The 18,917-nt window shown below is 43.7% G+C and overlaps 1 protein-coding gene across 3 annotated transcripts in view; it reads left to right on the top strand.

The window, feature by feature from the left end:
• Window positions 1-4,250: 4,250 nt before the first annotated feature.
• Window positions 4,251-18,917, top strand: part of VRK2 (VRK serine/threonine kinase 2) — a 95,714-nt gene continuing 81,047 nt past the window's right edge. The window contains exons 1-5 of one of the 3 annotated variants that reach the window (XM_079968726.1): window positions 4,251-4,343; window positions 8,074-8,214; window positions 16,448-16,503; window positions 18,284-18,353; window positions 18,696-18,783. In XM_079968726.1, coding sequence (XP_079824852.1) covers window positions 8,079-8,214; window positions 16,448-16,503; window positions 18,284-18,353; window positions 18,696-18,783 — 350 coding nt within the window. In that variant the 5' untranslated portion in view covers window positions 4,251-4,343; window positions 8,074-8,078. Of the gene's footprint in view, window positions 4,344-8,073; window positions 8,215-16,447; window positions 16,504-18,283; window positions 18,354-18,695; window positions 18,784-18,917 lie in introns of those variants that run through there. The other 2 variants (XM_079968727.1, XM_079968728.1) reach the window with 2 other exon arrangements.

The following is an 18,917-nucleotide window of genomic DNA, read 5'->3' as shown; positions in this document are numbered from 1 at the left end:
AAGGAGCGTCTCCACCCCCATCATTCTGCTCAGACACTGAGATCCAGCTCTGAGGGCCTTATGGTGATTCCCTCACTGCGAGAAGTGAAGGTACAGGGAACCAGGCAGAGGGCCTTCTTGGTAGTGGCACCCACCCCGTGGAACGCCCTCCCTTCTGATGTCAAGGAGATAAACAACTTTCCGAAGATATCTGAAGGCAACCCTGTATTGTGTTTAATGTTTGACATTTGCTGTGTTTTTATTATGTTGGAAGCTGCTCATCTCCTCTTCCTCATCTAGGAAAGGGGTGGGAAAGGCCCTTGGCAAGAGCATCTGTTTCACATGTAGCAGGATCCAGGTTCAATGCTTGGCATCTCCAGGTAGGGCAGGGAGAGATTCTGTCTGAAACCCTGGAGAGCCCTTGTCTGGTAGCTGATGTCTACAGTAGGTAGAGAGCAACAGTCAGTCCTTGGTCCTTGGAACGCGTAGCTAGGTCTCTGGCAAGCAAGCATTATTACATTCATGTTCCTTTTTAGGTTTACACTAAAATCACCCAGAATGAATGCCAGAATGTGTGAAGTGGCTCTGATTTAAAGACTCATTGACTTCCCAACAGCCCTCAGAAAGCAACAGGAAAAAGAGAAGCGAAAGCAAAGGAGCAGGAATCGCCTGATAAAGCTTCTTTTCATGTGACTCATTTGGGTAATGATGCAATGAAAGTTAACCACTTTCTGTTCCCCACTGATTTCCGCAGGAGACTGAAGCGTCCACTAAAATCGATGGGAGTTCGCGCTTAACCCTGACCGGATCATGCCCAGAGCCAATGAAATATACTCAGAGTCGAGTGTGGATTTCATGTTCTTTATTCAGCTCATAGTAGTGAGGAATGGAAGTTCCCCCAAAATATCTGCTTTATATACATTATTTACACAATATGCCCCACGTGATTGGCTAATTCCAGGATTCTCCTATAGGCCAATCAGGTTGCGGATTCACTTCCACCTAGAGATGGATTGGGTGGCTCCTGCGGACCAATCATACTGCTGCATTGTTCTAGGACCAATCAGACTGCTGCATTCTGAATCCTATTGTTCTAGGACCAATCAGACTGCTGCATTTTGGATCCTATTCTACTCAGTATATAACACCCAACAATTTTGGTGAGGAGCTTCTTCTATGTGCATTCCCCATCCTATCCCTGTACTCCACCCCTTTCTTTTAACTACAGGCCTTGTTATCTCACCCCCCCCCCCCTTCTTTCAAAGTCATGCCTGAAACCCTGGGAAGTTCAGTGCGACTTAGGATGGCAAGTATGTGATACAGCCCTCTGGCAAAGGCTGATGTGCACATCTGCACGGTTGATGTTTAGGGACTCTGGGAAAGGAGACAATGAACAATCAAACCCTTGCAAAAACCAAAAAACTACCGCACACATGCCCCCCAAGTCAAAATAGAAACACTGGTTTGGGATAGGAGGACTGTTTGGGGCAAACGAAACAGGGAAAGATGTGTCAGTCGGACCTACTTCTGCATAAGTCCATCTTTTCCGTAAAGAACGCACCAGTCTTTGGAGCTAGCGTGGGCAAATGTAACAAAAGAAAGAGTTGTTTAAGGGTTTGTGTGGGACTAGGGTTGGAACGATCCAGGTTCACATTGCTGTCTTGCTCTATCTTCCAACATTTATCTGATGAAAATAGGGGCGTCCCATTCCAGAATAATTTCAATATTCATGCCCCACACATCTTTTTTTTTTAAATAGTATTTATTCAAATTTTAAAGATTACAAAAATAAACAATAAAAGGGAAAAAAAAGAAAAAGAAAAAAAGAAAAATAAAAGACAGGAAAAAATACAAACAATTGACACAAAAATGAAAAAAAACACCAGATCACACCTTTACATAACTTTCTTTCCTTTGCTTATTTCCTTGACTTCCTCACACCTCCCTTTTTTGTATTCTAGTTCAATTAGATGTTTCAGCAAATCCTTTCCAACTTTGTTTTTATCCTAATAATTTATCTTAATATACTGTAATTCTCGTCTTTCACCAATTAAAGAATCAATTTTAACCTAATCCTTTATATCATTTCTGCTAAAACAACATTACTTCATTCCAACAACCTTCTAACATTCCTTAATTTTGCAATGTTTCTGTAGATAAACTTTAAATTTTTTCCAATCTTCTTCCACCAACTCTTGGTGCTAGACCTCAGTGTCTGGGCAGTACGGACCTGGAAGCTGTACGCCGGCTACCTCGGCCAGTAAAGTGAGATGAGCACTGCAACCCCAGAGTCGTCCATGACTGGACCAAACAGCCAGGGGTCCCTTTACCTTTACCTTCTGCGTGTGCAAATGGCTTTAGATACCTAATAAGTCCATAAATTTAATTTAATTAATTAATTAAATTAAGGGACGCGGGTGGCGCTGTGGGTTAAACCACAGAGCCTAGGACTTGCTGATCAGAAGGTCGGTGGTTCGAATCCCCGCGACAGGGTGAGCTCCCGTTGCTCGGCCCCTGCTCCTGCCAACCTAGCAGTTTGAAAGCACGTCAAAGTTCAAGTAGATAAATAGGTACCGCTGCGGCGGGAAGGTAAACGGTGTTTCCGTGCGCTGCTCTGGTTCTCCAGAAGCGGCTTAGTCATGCTGGCCACATGACCTGGAAGCTGTACACTGGCTCCCTTGGCCAATAAAGCGAGATGAGCACCGCAACCCCAGAGTTGGTCAAGACTGGACCTAATGGTCAGGGGTCCCTTTACCTTTACCTTTAGGTCCATAAATTACCATATAGCACATATTCAACACAAAAAACAGCGACAATTTGTTGTCGACAAAGGACAGCTGGACATACAGTGGTACCTCAGGTTACATACGCTTCAGGTTACAGACTCCGCTAACCCAGATATAGTACCTCGGGTTAAGAACTTTGCTTCAGGATGAGAACAGAAATTGTGCTCTGACGGCGCGGCAACTGTAGGAGGCCCCATTAGCTAAAGGGCTACATTTTAATATTTTGATGTTCCATTATTTTAATGTTGTATTTTATTTTTGTTTTTAAGTTGTAATCATTCATCTTGTTTTTATTATTGCTCGTAAGCCGCTCTGAGCCCCGCCTTGGCTGGGGATGGGGGGGTATAAATAAAAAATTATTATTATTATTATTATTATTAAAGTGGTGCTTCAGATTAAGAGCAGTTTCAGGTTAAGAACGGACCTCCGGAACGAATTAAGTACGTAACCCGAGGTACCACTGTATTGTTGTTGTTTAGTCGTTTAGTCGTGTCCGACTCTTCGTGACCCCATGGACCAGAGAACGCCAGGCACTCCTGTCCTCCACTGCCCCCCGCAGCTTGGTCAGACTCATGCTGGTAACCTCGAAAACACTATCCAACCATCTCGTCCTCTGTCGCCCCCTTTTCTCCTTGTGCCCTCCATCTTTCCCAACATCAGGGTCTTCTCCAGGGAGTCTTCTCTTCTCATGAGGTGGCCAAAGTACTGGAGCCTCAGCTTCAGGATCTGTCCTTCCAGTGAGCACTCAGGGCTGATTTCCTTCAGAATGGAGAGGTTTGATCTTCTTGCAGTCCATGGGACTCTCAGGAGTCTCCTCCAGCACCAGAATTCAAAAGCATCAATTCTTCGACGATCAGCCTTCTTTATGGTCCAGCTCTCACTTCCATACATCACTACTGGGAAAACCATAGCTTTAACTATACGGACCTTTGTTGGCAAGGTGATGTCTCTACTTCTCTACTAACCCGAGGTACCACTGTATAAAGGGCCCCATAACCTTCAGTAGCTTAGGCAGTGTTTCCCAACCTTGGGCCTCCAGCTGTTTTTGGACTACAATTCCCATCATCCCTTGCCACTGGTCTTGCTAGTCAGGGATGATGGGAGTTGTAGTTCAAAAACAGCTGGAGGCACAAGGTTGGGAAACACTGGCTTAGAGGGCCTCATCAAACCTAAATCCGGCCCTTGGGGGTTAGTCTGGATGACCCTCGTGCCCCATTTCCAACTCCGCCATCGCCCCGGTCTCTCGCGCGCTCTCGGGAGCCGGGCGTTTGTTTGCTGAGGAGGCGTGTCCGCCGCCTCCGCTTCCCATAGGCTGTTCTCGGGCGGGCGGGCGCGCGCGCTTGGACACGCCTCCCTCTCCCCCCCCCCCCCCCGCCCAGCCCAGCCCAGCCCAGCCCAGCAGCCGGCCGGCACCTCCTTGGAGTCCCTCTCGCCGGGCCACGTGACCAGGCTCCTTGGCGCGGGAGGCGTCACGCTCGGCCGCCCATTCGCCCGGCGCCTCAGGAAGGAAAGGAGGAAGATACAAAGTTTCCAGCGGGGAGAGAGAGAGAGAGAGAGAGACTTTTCCTTCTCCCGGCGGTAGGCTGAGGACTTGGCGGCCTCTCCCAAAAGAAGGGGGGGGGGGAGAAGTAGGGTGGGGTCCCCCTGAAAGTTTGGGGTGACTTGAAAGTTTGAGATAAGCCAGGGCAGGGGGGGGGGGGAGGCAGGACCGGAACAACAAACACCCCCCCAAACCATAGAATGGTAGCGTCGGAAGCACTGCCGAATTTACGTACAGTATTAAGCTAAGCAAGCTATAGCTTAAGGCCCCCCACTCTCTTGGGTGCCCCCCCCAAAAAAAAATCAAAGGGGGGGGGAAAAACCCTGGATGTATATTTCTAGTATATAATATAAAAAACAAATAGAATAAAACCTACATACAAGAGGCTCCCCACCCAAAATAATTAAAGGGGGAAAAACTGGGTGTGTACATTTCCAAATTATAAGATGAAAAAAATAAATAGAATAAAATCTATTTTATTCCCCCCAAAAATAAAAAAAATAAAAAATAAAATAAATAACCCCCCCCAAAAAAAAAATAAAGGGAAAAAACTGGATGTACATCCAAAATATAAGATACAAAACAAATAGAATAGAATAAAACCTACATACAGCAACAGTGTTTTGTGTTGTGTAGGTTCCTATGATGTAAGTAATGGGCCCCCAATCATTTTAAGTTAGAGCTTAATTATTTCACTGTTAATATACTTAATTGTGTTTCAATTCAACAATGACTTTGATAAAATACATATTTTGTTATGTGCAAATGGCTTTAGATACCTATTAGGTCCATAAATTACTGTATAGCATATATTCAACACACAAAAACAAAACAGTGACAATTTGTTGCTGACAAAGGACAGCTGGACATATAAAAGGCCCCATTACCTTCAGTAGCTTAGGGCCATCAAACCTAAATCCGGCCCTGAATGGTAGTGACGGAAGGGACCCCAAGGAGTAATCTAGTCTAACCCCCCCCCCCCAGCAAAGTTAAAAGACTCCCCAAGGGAGGGCCAGCCAACCTCCTGGTTTAAAAAAATCTCCAGTGAGGTGCCAAAATACCAACAGAGCAGAAAAAAAGACTATTTATGTATGCGACCACGGCTGCTTGGATATTATTGGCCCAGAGATGGAAAGAAGTCCCTGCCAGAGAAGAATAGCAGATTTAAGTTGATGGATTATGCCGAAATGGCAAAAATGGCCAGAAGAATCGGAAATTTTAATAAGGAATGGGGGAAATTGATAATTTATCTTAAACTGTTAAAATCATTAGTTGGATTGGACTAACACATGTAGTTTATCGTTGAATTTTGGATATAATAGTGGCGTAAAAGATTTGGATTATTATATATAAAAGATGCAGGAGGAAATGATCAGCAACAAGACCCACAAAGGGGAGGCGGGAAGTCCAAGGCATTTTTGGAATCTTGTTTTTATGCTGTTTCTTGGATATGTGATTGTAAAACATGAATATGAAAACGAAATAAATATTGTTTTTAAAAGGGGGGGGGGGGTAATCTCCAGTGAAAGAGACAGCCCTGGCAAATTGGCTGTTCCGGCTGAGGCTGGATAGTGGACTCGGTGTTCTGCTTCTCTACCCTCTTGTCCTCAGGCTATTTGCAAATTTAGATATATTTTTTTTATACTGCAAAAAAATTGCCGAGACTTTTTGGAAGTGGAAGCTGGAGTGAAATATTGTAGCAGTGGAGTGGTGGTTTCAGCCAGCCAGCCCCTTCCAGGGTACTCCATTCCATTCCTCCCCACTTTCCCCTCCTCCTTTGGGAAAACACAGATATTCTGCATCTACTGGGCATGTTCTTTCAGCTGCTTTGGGTGGTTCCCTTTTGAGTTTTCTTCTCACTCCTTTTTAGGAGTGGAATTCCCTGCAAAATTTAGTCTCCTCCCTCCATAAATTCTGTGGTGCATCCCTTTTGTGCAGGAGTGGCAGTGTTCACTTGGAGAATTGAGTTTGCTAGTACCGTAGCATGTAGCTAGGTGTGGCTCATGTATTGCAAAGACTCCTGGGAGATGAGTGGGGAGATGCTTGGTTTTTTAAAAGTGACTGCAGCTGCAGCCCTATACTTACTTAGGGCAGATTCACGCCACACGTTTAAAGCACATAACTTCCCTCAAAGAACCATGGGAACTGTAGTTCCATCATGGAACTACAATTCCCAAATTATTAGTTAAGGATAATTAAAAGTAATAGAAAATTAAGAAATGCAGAAGTATAGTAAAGAATGGAAAATCATCAGAGGTGTTGACGGAAGTCAAAATATTGCATAAGATATGTTGTATGACTGTTGGAACTGATATGTTTAAATATCAATAAAAATGTATTTTTTTAAAAAAAGGAAGTACAATTCCCAATACAGTGCTACCTCGGGTTAAGTACTTAATTCATTCCGGAGGTCCGTTCTTAACCTGAAACTGTACTTAACCTGAAGCACCACCGCGCCGCGCCGCCGGAGCACAATTTCTGTTCTCATCCTGAAGCAAAGTTCTTAACCTGAAGCACTACTTCTGGGTTAGCGGAGTCTGTAACCTGAAGCGTATGTAACCCAAGGTACCACTGTACTCTTAGCAAACCACAGTTCCCAGGATTCCTTCGGCCAGGTGTAGGCAAACTTGGCCCTCCAGCTGTTTTGGGACTACAACTCCCATGAGCCCTAGCTAACAGACCAGTGGTCAGGGATGATGGGAATTGTAGTCCCAAAACATCTGGAGGGCCAAGTTTGCCCATGCCTGCCTTAGGCGAAGTCATGTGCTTTAAATGCACATTGAATGTGCTCTAAATGCATGATGTGCTTATGTCCTTAGCTGGGAGTAAGCTTTGATGCATTCAGCATGACATCTGAGTGACATGCATAAGTAGATGGGATTTTTTTTTTAATGTGTTTCTTTTTCCTCTTGGTTTTAATGTATTTGTGTCAGAGTTTTGTCTGTCTATTTGTTTTGTTTTAAGTCACTTTGGGTTGCCCTGTGCAAGGTAAAGCTACTAACAAATTTAACAAACAAAAATAAAAAATGCAGTCTGGGCCAAATAATAAATTATGATCATACACATATAAACCACTTACAACACATAACAGGTGGTTACTGCATGAGCAGTAAACAGCAATAGATAACAATAGACTGCAGTAATAATTCTATTAATAGAGTTGATAAATGTCCATGAACATTATATCAGCAAATTAACAATTCATGAATGCTCCATTGAATAAGTGTCATTGTTTGGCTCCTTAAGTCAAGGTTGCGGTTGCCAAAATGGAATGTCTAGTTGCCATTTTGGGGCAAGACTGCTCTAAAGTCTTATTTTTCAAATGATGGACTGACTGTGATTGATTCTCAGTTAAACATCTGGCTAGTCCAGATGACAACCTTGAGCTAGGTTAAGAGCTTTGTGAACTTAAATAAGAAAAGTCACTTGAGCCAGAGACAGTCCACATTTACATTGGCTCATTCCACAGGGTGGGAAAAGCAATTCGGTTCTAGAAATTCATTCCAATTGTTCAGATAAAATGTAACTGATAGAATTCTGCAGGAAGAGGTATTAGTGTGTGAAAACAGTCCAGATCCAATTATCTCCCCAGACAGTGGAGATGCCAGGTGCCATTACTTGGTTGCAGGTGGTCAAAAGCCTGGTGCAAAATGTGCCTGGCGCCTGGCTAATTTAAAACACTGGGTAGAGTGGGGCATTCAGGAAATAATATATAGATGGAAGAACTCTTCATATGTTCCTATGTATTCCTCCGTTTCTCCCATTCAGGTGTGATGCCTCCTAAAAGGCATGGAAAAAGCAACCTCCCCACTCCTCTTCAAGAGGGGGTAATACTGAAAGACACCGAGAAAAGAGAGTGGAGACTAGGTCGTATGATTGGCCAGGGAGGATTTGGCCTAATCTACCTAGGTAAAGTATAGATCATCACCTGAGTCATTGCAATGTGCTGTCGTTGCTGTTGGTGATTTCTGTGTGTTTGTGTTCCACCCTTATAATTGTTAGTTCCTCAATCTCTGTGTTGGTTTCATCTCTTAACCAGTTCAATCTTCGTGTTGCTTTCAAGCACAACTTTAAGGCACAGTTTGGGGTACTTGAGAATTTTGCTGCTAAATCAGCCCTTCCCACCCTGGTACATTTTGGATGACAACTTACGTTATCTCTGAGCACTGACTGTGCCTGATGGAAGCTGTAGTCCAATGAATATGGAGGACACCAGGCTGAGGATGGCTATCCTAGGTTACCCTATTCCCATCTCTAAATTATTCCCATACAATTTTTAACCCAGCACAGATGCTGGTACAGTGGTGCCCCACAAGACGAACGCCTCGCAAGACGGAAAACCCGCTAGACGAAAGGGTTTTCCGTTTTGGAGGCGCTTCGCAAAACGAATTTCCCTATGGGCTTGCTTCGCAAGACGAAAATGTCTTGCGAGTTCCTGCGGCGTTTTTCCCTTTTTTCCCCCTTTTCCTAAGCCCTAAGCCACTTATCAGCTGATCCGCTGATAAGCCGCTTATCAGCTGATCCGCTAAAAGCCGCTAAACCGCTAATAGCGCTAATCCGCTAAGCTGTCAATGGGCTTGCTTCGCAAGACGAAAAAACCGCTATACGAAGAGCCTCACGGAACGGATTAATTTCGTCTTGCGAGGCACCACTGTAATATGTAATTTCTCGGTTCTCATGACTACCACCCTAAACAGCAACACTGATGATATTCCTGACTCCTACAGCTTCAGAAACCACTGTTTGACTTTCAGAGTTGACGTTAACCTTTAGGAGCAAAAGTGAATTTTTCTGGCTGTCCCTCTTGGCACTGGAAGCTTAACTGGGCTACGCATGGTGTCTTCAGACACATCTCAGCTCCTGGCCATCTGCTGTCCTGTCCCCGTGCCCATTCAGAAGGTGGCATGCCAGTTTCAACAGGGTCTAGATGCCAATTCTACAACACAGCCAGTGCCACAGTGCCAATTTAAGGGAAACATATCCTTGCGGATTGTCCATAATCCACCTAACAGCAAATATTTTTGCATCTTCCTCTTTCTAACCCATTGGCTTGCCTCCGTGCTGTTGGTTAACTGAATAAGGAACAAGGAACCTAAGAGACAGTGGCCAAATGAAATCGCTTCCACCTTGCGGGATAATGTCGGGAGTAGAAAAGGCTAAGGAGTAAACCCTGGAATGAAATCCCTAAGGAGGTTGATGGCGCCTTGTACACCTCCTTGCAGCAACTCCTGCAGCCAATCTGTATTTCTCTGCTTTCCTTTGGATCGGAAGGGGTCATCTGGGCAGCCCAAGGCCTCCATACACACTGCCCAGCCTGGGGAGGTCACTTCGGTGCTATTAATGCAGCGGTTTGACTTCACCCCCGGAGGCAAACTCCATTGTCTCTCAAGACCAACAGATGCCAATAACAATAGATTGAATTTCACTTCAACATTGGCATCTGTCTGGATGCGCCCAAATAGTCATGTCACGCTGAAAGACTGACTGTTTTGTGGGGATGAGAGATTTTGCAGCCAGTATCTGACTTGATTACATGCATGAAGGAGACAGTGAAGAAGTTGGGTGTGCAGAAACATAGACCTATGAGAGAAGACGTTACTAGACAATCACAGCCTTGATATCAGATAGCTCTGTCTGTATAGATCTTCTCTCAAAAGTAACAAAATATTTCCCCTGAGCTCTGCAGGCCTCAAGCTTAAGTAAAACGCTTATCTACAGACTGAGCTTCAGTTAATGTCTTTCGTGCATGTTAAGACTTTCACAATGTTGTTGTTTTTCTAAAAGGTCTACTGGACCATATTTAAGTTGAGTTTGAAAACATTGCCATTTTTTTAAACTTTCTGATTCTGAAATATGCCTTCCTAGCATGGCTATTGTGATGTCACTGCAGTGTTTCTCAAACTTTGGGTCCCCAGCTGTTGTTGCACTGCAACTCCCATCGTTCTTGACCACTGGACCTGCTAGCTAGGGATGATGGGAGTTGTAGTCCAACAACAGCTGGGGACCTAAGTTTGAGAAACAGTCCAGTATGTAAACCTAGCAGAAGAATAATTTCTGAGGAACACTGGTTAAAAAAACCCACCCTTCTTTCCCTGTGTATGTGCACGTACACAAATACACTTTCTTGAGGCCATCAGTGTTTGCAAAATGAGCATCTGTTGCCAAAACCTCCAGCAGCAGCAGTGAGATCAGCTGTGGACAGGAGTTGGGGAATTCTATTTAATTGACAATAGGCATAGCTTTTTTGCTCTCCCCCAGTGTGCAAACTTTGCCTGCAAAAGCGGCTCCCTAAGATCTATGGCAGACACTTTTCTCCATTATATTCCAAGAGATGATTGCCACGAAAATGAACCGCTGTAAGTGAAAGCTGGCAGGCTCCAGCTGGCAGCCCAAACCAGCAAGTTAACTTTGTCGGACTTCTGGGTGCTGTGGTGCCAGGCTGTCAGTGAGCGGGGAGGCGGAGAATGGCAATTTCCTCCAGAAATGTGCTCCAATGTTGCTGCTTGCTTATTAAAACTAATAAAAGCTGTGGGGGAGCGCCATAGCTCAGTGGCAAAGAACATGCTCTGCATGTAGAACATCCTGGGCTCAGTCTCTCTAGATAGGAGAGCAGAGGGAGACCAGTAGGAATAGGCGGTTTAGGTGGGTCGAATAGCTGGTGCATATGGGTTTCGTTTGTGGAAAGGCTGTAGCTCACTAGTAGAACATCAGCTTTGCATGCAGAAGGTCGCAGGTTCAATCCCTAGGATCTCCAAGAAGTTCAGTTATGTTTGATTTCATGAAGAGTTGTTAAAGGGTTTTCATTCAGGTGAAGGAAAAAGAAACCTAGGCGTTAATGTACTGTGCAAAGGACCTGTGTTTGTACACACATGACCTCTGGCCTTGAAGTTGTTCTCCAGAGGTTGTCGGATGGGGTGACCAGCTTCTTAAGCCGTGTTGAAGGGAGGGAGGCAGCTTACACTGTAGCACCCAGCTGCTTGCAAGCTGGTTAATCACATTTCTATAGTAGAATAGGGATGTGGGTGGTGCTGTGGTCTAAACCACAGAGCCTAGGACTTGCCAATCAGAAGGTCAGCGGTTTGAAACTCCGCGATGGGGTGAGCTCCCATTGCTCGGTCCCTGCTCCTGCCAACCTAGCAGTTCAAAAGCATGTCAAAGTGCAAGTAGATAAATAGGTACCGCTCCGGCGGGAAGGTAAACTGCATTTCCATGCACTGCTCTGGTTTGCCAGACGTGGCTTAGTCATGCTGGCCACATGACCCGGAAGCTGTACGCCAGCTCCCTCGGCCAGTAAAGCAAGATGAGCGCCGCAACCCCAGAGTCGTCCGCGACTGGACCTAACAGTCAGGGGTCCCTATACCTTTTCATAGTAGAATCAGATTCTACTTCCGTTACACCACCTCTCACGAGCTTGTTCTTCAGAAAAGTTTTGCACTGCAACCCCCATTAACCCCAAGCAGCATGTTCTAGCTAGGGCTAATATGATATGGTTTATGCCTTTAACATTAAGTGATGTAATCTTTAATGATTTCATCATGAAATATAATTGTAAAGAGAGAGTGTCAATTTAGCTTTAAAAGTTGGGAAAGAAAGTATGAGAAGAATAAGACAGAAAAAGTGAGAAGAGTTTCAGTTGCAGATTATTTGTCTTTTACCCTTATTTTACTGGAGAAAATGGTGCAAGGTTTGAGTTTCTATTGCTCTGGCCTGCTATCTCATCTTATTCAGTGTTCTTAACCAGCTGATTTTTCCTTTTCCTTTTTTCCAGTTTTCAGTTCATAAAATGAAACTATCAGACGTAAGGTCTCGTACAAAGTTATTGGTAAAGTCCAGTTAAGTTTGGTTTGTATGGAAGGTGCTAATCATTCAAAATCAATGATACTATCTTCAATTATCTTCAGTTCATTTTAATTTTATTGAAGAAATCATTATTCCTCAACAATCTGTTTTTCTTCCTTTAACGGACAAGTTTCTTCTTTATATTTCAAATATTGATTGGTTGTAAGGTTGTAATTTTGCCTTTATTAATTATAGTTAAAGGCTTTAACTCAATAGTTCTATCTCTTTCTTGATCAGTTCGGTCCCAGTTACATTTTCACAAAGATATTTTAAAGTCTCTTATTCTTAAGATAATTTAAATCAAGTCTTTAAAGTTAATTATAATTATAATATTTGCATAATGGCAGAAGCACTTAATGGTATGCAACAGTTTCATGTGAATTTGGACTTAGTCTCCAACTTCACTCAAGGACCAGTTCCTTTTTAGCATTGCCCTGAGTGTGATGTCCATGGTGTGGCCCTTCTGGGTGTTATTGGACCCCAAATCCCATATGCCCCGCGGAGGACCCTAAAGTCTGCAAACAATAACATCTTGGAGGTCCCGGGCCTCAAGGAGGTTAGACTGGCCTCAACCAGAGCCAGGGCCTTTTCGGTCCTGGCCCCAGCCTGGTGGAACACCCTGCCGCAAGAGACCAGGGCACTGCGGGACTTGACATCTTTCTGCAGGGCCTGCAAGATGGAGCTGTTCCACCAGGCCTTTGGTTGGGGCCCAGTCTGACCCCTCTCCTTCTACAACACCCTATATATGAGGCCTCTCTAATGCCTCTCACCGGCTCATATAAATAGCTGAGCCTGGTGAGTACCTAAGGTTCCCAACCCCTACAGTCATAATTTGCCGGTTGCCTCCTGATCTTATTTGATTTTAATCCAATTTTAAACTGTATTTCAGTCAATTGCTGAATTTTATGTTTTAATGTATGTATATTTTGATGTTAGCCGCCCTGAGCCCAGTTATGGCTGGGGAGGGCAGGATGTAATTTTTTTTAATTATTGTTATTATTATTAGGCATATTTCTTTTTTAAAAAATATTTTTATTGATTTTTACATAAAATTTCCAAAAATCATACAACATATTTTCTTATACAATGTTTTGGACTTCCATCAACCACATCTGATGATTTTTCAGTCTTTATCACTTAATCTGCATTTCATTAGTTTCACTATTACTTTTAATAGTCCTTCCCGAATAATTCTCTTCACACTTTTATCTGCAATATTTCACATAGTCCTCCTTACAAAACTCCTTGCAATCCTACTAGCGTAATTTGTTGATTACAGTTGCTTTTCAAATAATTCACATATTTACTCAGTCCTCTGAGAATCTCTGATCCCGCAGGTTTCGAATCCTTCCTGTTATCTTATGTAATTCTGCATAGTCCATTAATTTCATCTGACATTCTCCTTTCGTCGGTAATTCTTCTTGTTTCCATTTCTGTGCCAATAGTACTCTTGCTGTCGTTGTTGCATATAAAAACAGTTTATTATCCTGTCTGTTAATATCCACCCCTAGAATGCCGAGTAGAAATGCTTCTGGTTTTTTAATAAATGTATATTTCAATACCTTTTCCCATTCATATTATTATTATTATTATTTCCCCATCCCAGCATGGTCATCATCATCTGGATGGTCACAGGGTATCTCCACCCCTAGTTTAGCGGGTTAAACCACAGAGCCTAGAACTTGCCGACCAGAAGGTCGGCGGTTCAAATCCCCGCGATGGGGTGAGCTCCCGTTGCTTGGTCCCTGCTCCTGCCAACCTAGCAGTTCAAAAGCACGTCAAAGTGCAAGTAGATAAATAGGTACCACTCCGGCGGGAAGGTAAACAACGTTTCCATGTACTGCTCTGGTTTGCCAGAAGCGCCTTAGTCATGCTGGCCACATGACCCAGAAGCTGTACACCGGCTCCCTTGGCCAATAAAGCGAGATGAGGGCCGCAACCCCAGAGTTGGCCACAACTGGTCACCTTTACAGCAGAGGTCTTTAACCTTTGGCCATCAGGTTGTTCCTGAGCTCCAACTCTAATCATCCCCAGCCAGCGTGGCCAATAGTTTGGGATGATGCCGGTTGCAATATATGGAGTGCCACATATTAGCCACCCCAACCCACAGCCTTAATGCCTCATTGCCCATATTTGGGTGGAAAAACGGGGTACAAGTAGTGCAGTTGTTCCCCGTTCTGCTCCACAGAACCTGGATAAGATCCACATTGGGCTGGAGTGGGGAAGAAGACCCCAAAGTCATTTGGAAATCGATTGTTGCCCATGGCAGCTGATCATTCCTGCAGTGCAGCTGGAGCTAAATAGGGAATTTGGGCAGATTCAGTTTGTCATATTACCATGCTGCATGGGGTGGAGAAGCTTGCCTGCTTCTGCCCCGTCCTGCTCTTCCTCCTAGAATTTGTGGGGATTTGGGTTCCAGTCTTTGTTCAGCCACTTGTTCACTGGATGGCTTTGGAGCACGCTGCTGATTTTATTTTGGCCTCCTTTTCTCATCTGATGAAATGGGCGTATATAGGAATAACAGTAACTGAAGGAATGAAAACAAAAAAAATTCCTTCCAGTAGCACCTTAAAGACCAACTAAGTTAGTTCTTGGTATGAGCTTTCGTGTGCATGCACACTTCTTCAGATACGCTGAAACAGAAGTCGCCAGACCCTTCTATATAGTGAGAAGGTGGGGAGGGGTATTACTCAGAAGGGTGGTGGGATTGGGTGATTGGCAGATAGCTGTGATGAGCCTGTTGACGACTCTTAACGACTGCAATAGGTCTTACAGGAAAAAGCAAGGGGTGAAAAGGTGAAAAATGGCTTTGTCATGTATAATGAGATAAGAATCCAATGTCTTTGTTCAGACCAGGTCTCTCCATGGTTTTAAGTTTGGTAATAAGTTGCAATTCAGCAGCTTCTCTTTCCAGTCTATTTCTGAAATTCCTTTGTAATAGAACAGCTACTTTGAGATCTTGTATAGAATGTCCTGGGAGATTGAAGTGTTCTCCTACTGGTTTCTCTGTCTTGTGATTCCTGATGTCAGATTTATGTCCGTTTATTCTTTGGCGTAAGGTTTGGCCTGTTTGTCCAATATAGAGAGCTGAAGGACACTGTTGGCATTTGATGGCATACACAATGTTAGACGATGAGCAATTAAATAGTTCCGAGATGGTATGTGTGATGTTGTTGGGACCAGTAATGGTGTTGTCCGGGTGTATGTGGCAGCAAAGTTGGCATCTGGGTTTATTGCAGGCTCTGGTGCCAGTGTCCGTGTTAAGTCTGGTTGTAGTATTATTGTGGGTTAGGAGTTGTTTAAGATTGGGTGGCTGTCTGTAGGCAATGAAAGGTCTTCCTCCCAGAGCTTGAGAAAGAGAACTGTCATTGTCCAGGAGAGGTTGTAGATCTCTGATGATGCGTTGTACTGTTTTAACTTGGGAGCTGTATGTGATGACTAGAGGTGTTCTTTTATTTTCTTTTTTGGGTCTGTCTTGCAGCAAGTTCTCTCTGGGTATCAGTCTGGCTCTGTTGATCTGTTGTCTAACTTCATCTGCTGGGTATTTTAGTTCTAAAAAGGTTTGCTGTAGATCTCTTAGGTGAGAGTCTCTGTAGAATTGGAGCAGATGCGGCTGTAACGTAGTGCCTGGCTATATACAATGGACTGTTTGGTATGTTTGGGATGGTAGCTAGAGGCATGTAGATATGTTTGTCGGTCAGTTGGTTTACGGTATAAGGTGGTGTCTATGCGCCCATCCTGTATTTTTATAGTAGTGTCCAAAAAATGTATTTCTTGCATAGATTGATTCATTGTTAGGTTGATTGTGGGGTGAAAATCAAAATCTGAAGAAGTGTGCATGCACACGAAAGCTCATACCAAGAACTAACTTAGTTGGTCTTTAAGGTGCTACTGGAAGGAATTTTTTTTTGTTTTGACTATGGCAGACCAACACGGCTACCTATCTGTAACTGAAGGAATGAAGAAAACGGGTGAAGGTCTACATGAGGTTCTTGTTATGCAGTGATAAGATATTTTCATTGTTGTCGCTGTTGTTGTTCTTGTTATTATGTTTTTGATTTTATTATACTATTCGGGTTCTTTACCTTATTTGTGCATATTGCCCAGAGGTGTTTAGTTATTAATCTGTTTAGAGAAGCATTTAAATAAATGGTGTTGTTTGTTATTACGCAACAAGGTCTGTATGGGACTTGTCATATTGTCTCTGTTGGTGCTTAGCTTAAATTCTGTTCATAGCTAGAGAGATCAATTCACCCGTAACCCACCTCTCTCTCTCTCTTTCCACCCACATTCTGTCCTGCAGCTTCCCCTCGCCTTGATGTTCCCGTAGAAGACAGTGCAGAGCATGTCATTAAAGTGGTAATTTTCATACCTTTTAAAAAATCAACTTCCTTGGCAAAGGGCTGTAAGTTACTGCAAGGTCCTCTCTGTATGTCCCTTTTGTTACACATTTGTGATGATTTGAACTCAACGATGATATTGGGGCGGTTATACTTGATCGTGCTTTCAGTAATGTTTGCGCCTGCAAATAACTTGGGGGTAGACAGACTGCTTTGTCTCACGCCCTCTAACTTCCTGCTGAAATCCTGTAAATTTGCATACCACAAGAATTCCAGGGTTTGTTTGTTTGTTTTGTCCCTGGAGATGGCAATAATGCAATAACATGGGGAAAGCACCACAGAACAACTAATAAAGCAGAATGATGTGTGGACAGCCCATTATAAAACCACCAGTGAGGCACTGTTACTGCGTTAATGACATGTTGCAGAATACTTCTGCAAACAAACCCCTGGTCCGGAAGGGCCTTAAGAGTACAAGTGCTGAAATCTCTCCTGCTGTTCTTCAATGTTGCTTTCCCTACATATGAGTCTTCTATTATTATTTTTGCCTTGTTTTCAATGCAATTTCAGAATGTCTATAGGCCCTGTCCCTAACAGCACAGCATAATTTCCTGATGTACCTTCTGGTATTAATGTTCATCCTTAAAGGTAAAGGGACCCTGACCATTAGGTCCAGTTGTGGCCGACTCTGGGGTTGCGGCGCTCATCTCGCTTTATTGGCCGAGGGAGCCGGCGTATAGCTTCCAGGTCATGTGGCCAGCATGACTAAACCACTTCTGGCGAACCAGAGCAGCTCACGGGAACGCCATTTACCTTCCCGCTGGAGCGGTATCTATTTATCTACTATCACTTGGCAGGAGCAGGGACCGAGCAACGGGAGCTCACCCCGTCGCGGGGATTCGAACCGCCGACCTTCTGATCGGCAAGCCCTAGATTCTGTGGTTTAACCCACAGCGCCACCCGCGTCCCAATATTCATCCTTACTGGAGTAATAATTCTTACTCTAGATTTACAGAATGGAGATGGCAGGTGCACCTCGGGGGGGGGGGCGGAGTTCCACAACCTAGGGGCTGCCACGAAGAATGCCCTCTCCTGGGCTACCCCACCACCCTGAACGGGGCACAGTGGAATTGCCAAAAGTCCCTCCTCCGCTTATCTCAATACTTGAGAGGGTTTGGAGGGAAGGAGACCTGTGTAAACGTGCACAGGAGAACTTCCTCTTCCTTAAACGTGCACCCTCAGAATCTGCTCCAGTGGGCTGGGAGGAGGTCCTCCTAGAATAGACTTTGGGGGTACATGGGCAGTGTACAGTAAAGTCCTGCACTGGATGCAACCCCATTATCTATCCTCTTTATTCATTTTTCACAACTTTATCGCATCCTTCCACTAAGGACATCACAGTGTTATATAGGGTTCCTCACCACAACCACCAGCCTTTCCTTTTTCTTTCCAACAGTCCTGTGAGGTTAATTATAAAAAATGCAAAACAGCTTTGATGAAGCCTCCCCCCAAAAAACTCAACAACTCTGGTCAATTCAATGGGTAGATCACTGCCAGTTTATTTATAGTGGGAGTAGATCACAGTCTCTTGGAAGCTGGACATGCCTGGTCCAAAATATGTAATATGTATGTGGCCTGAGAGTTTTTAAATTTTGGGGTGCCTCCAACCCTTGTTTAACTCTCAAGATATCGTGATGTTTAGCTGGTGCTGAGAAACAGATATCGCCCAGCCCTAGTTGTGAGCAACATTCATTAACTGGATGCGTCCAATGCATTTGCTTCTTTGTTTTTAAATGCAGGAATACCTTGAAAATGGACCCTTGTTTTCTGAACTGAAATTCTACCAGCGAGCTGCAAAACAAGAGCATAGTAAGTGGAGTGGCAGACGAGTCGAAGCATTTACGCACTTCTTACTGTGCAATAACGCTTTTCCAAATACAGAAGCGCACAGTTGTTGTCTTCCACAAATGTAGTTGCATGTATTATAATTTCCATGCTGTTATTTTCTACTAACAGTTTCGAAACATGTGTTCTTAACGTTATACACTTGGGATCTTTTGATGAAGAAGTAGAATAAATAATAATAAATAAAAACCGTAAGCTCAACTGTTGTTGTTTTTTTTTTAAAAAAAACCTTTAACAAGCAAGCATATTTTTTAATAATAAAAGGAAACTTATTTTTTAAAAAAATGTTCTTTACATTTTTGGCAGTCAAGAAGTGGATGAAGCTGAAACAATTGACATTTTTAGGAATTCCTTTCTTCTGGGGAGCTGGCCAGACTGAACATAATGGCAAAAGGTAAGGAAAGCGCATGCATGCGCATGCACACACACAATGTAAATGAATAAGAATCAGCATTTTTTAGGGTGGGGAGTTAAGTTGTCCAATTCCTGAAAAGGAGGAGGAAGCTGTTTAGGTCAGTGGTAGACCTC

Source organism: Podarcis cretensis (assembly GCF_951804945.1).
Source record: "Podarcis cretensis genome assembly, chromosome: 3".
NCBI lineage: Eukaryota > Metazoa > Chordata > Lepidosauria > Squamata > Lacertidae > Podarcis > Podarcis cretensis.
The sequence above is the reverse complement of the archived record's forward strand: the minus strand, read 5'-3'. Positions and strand labels throughout refer to the sequence as shown.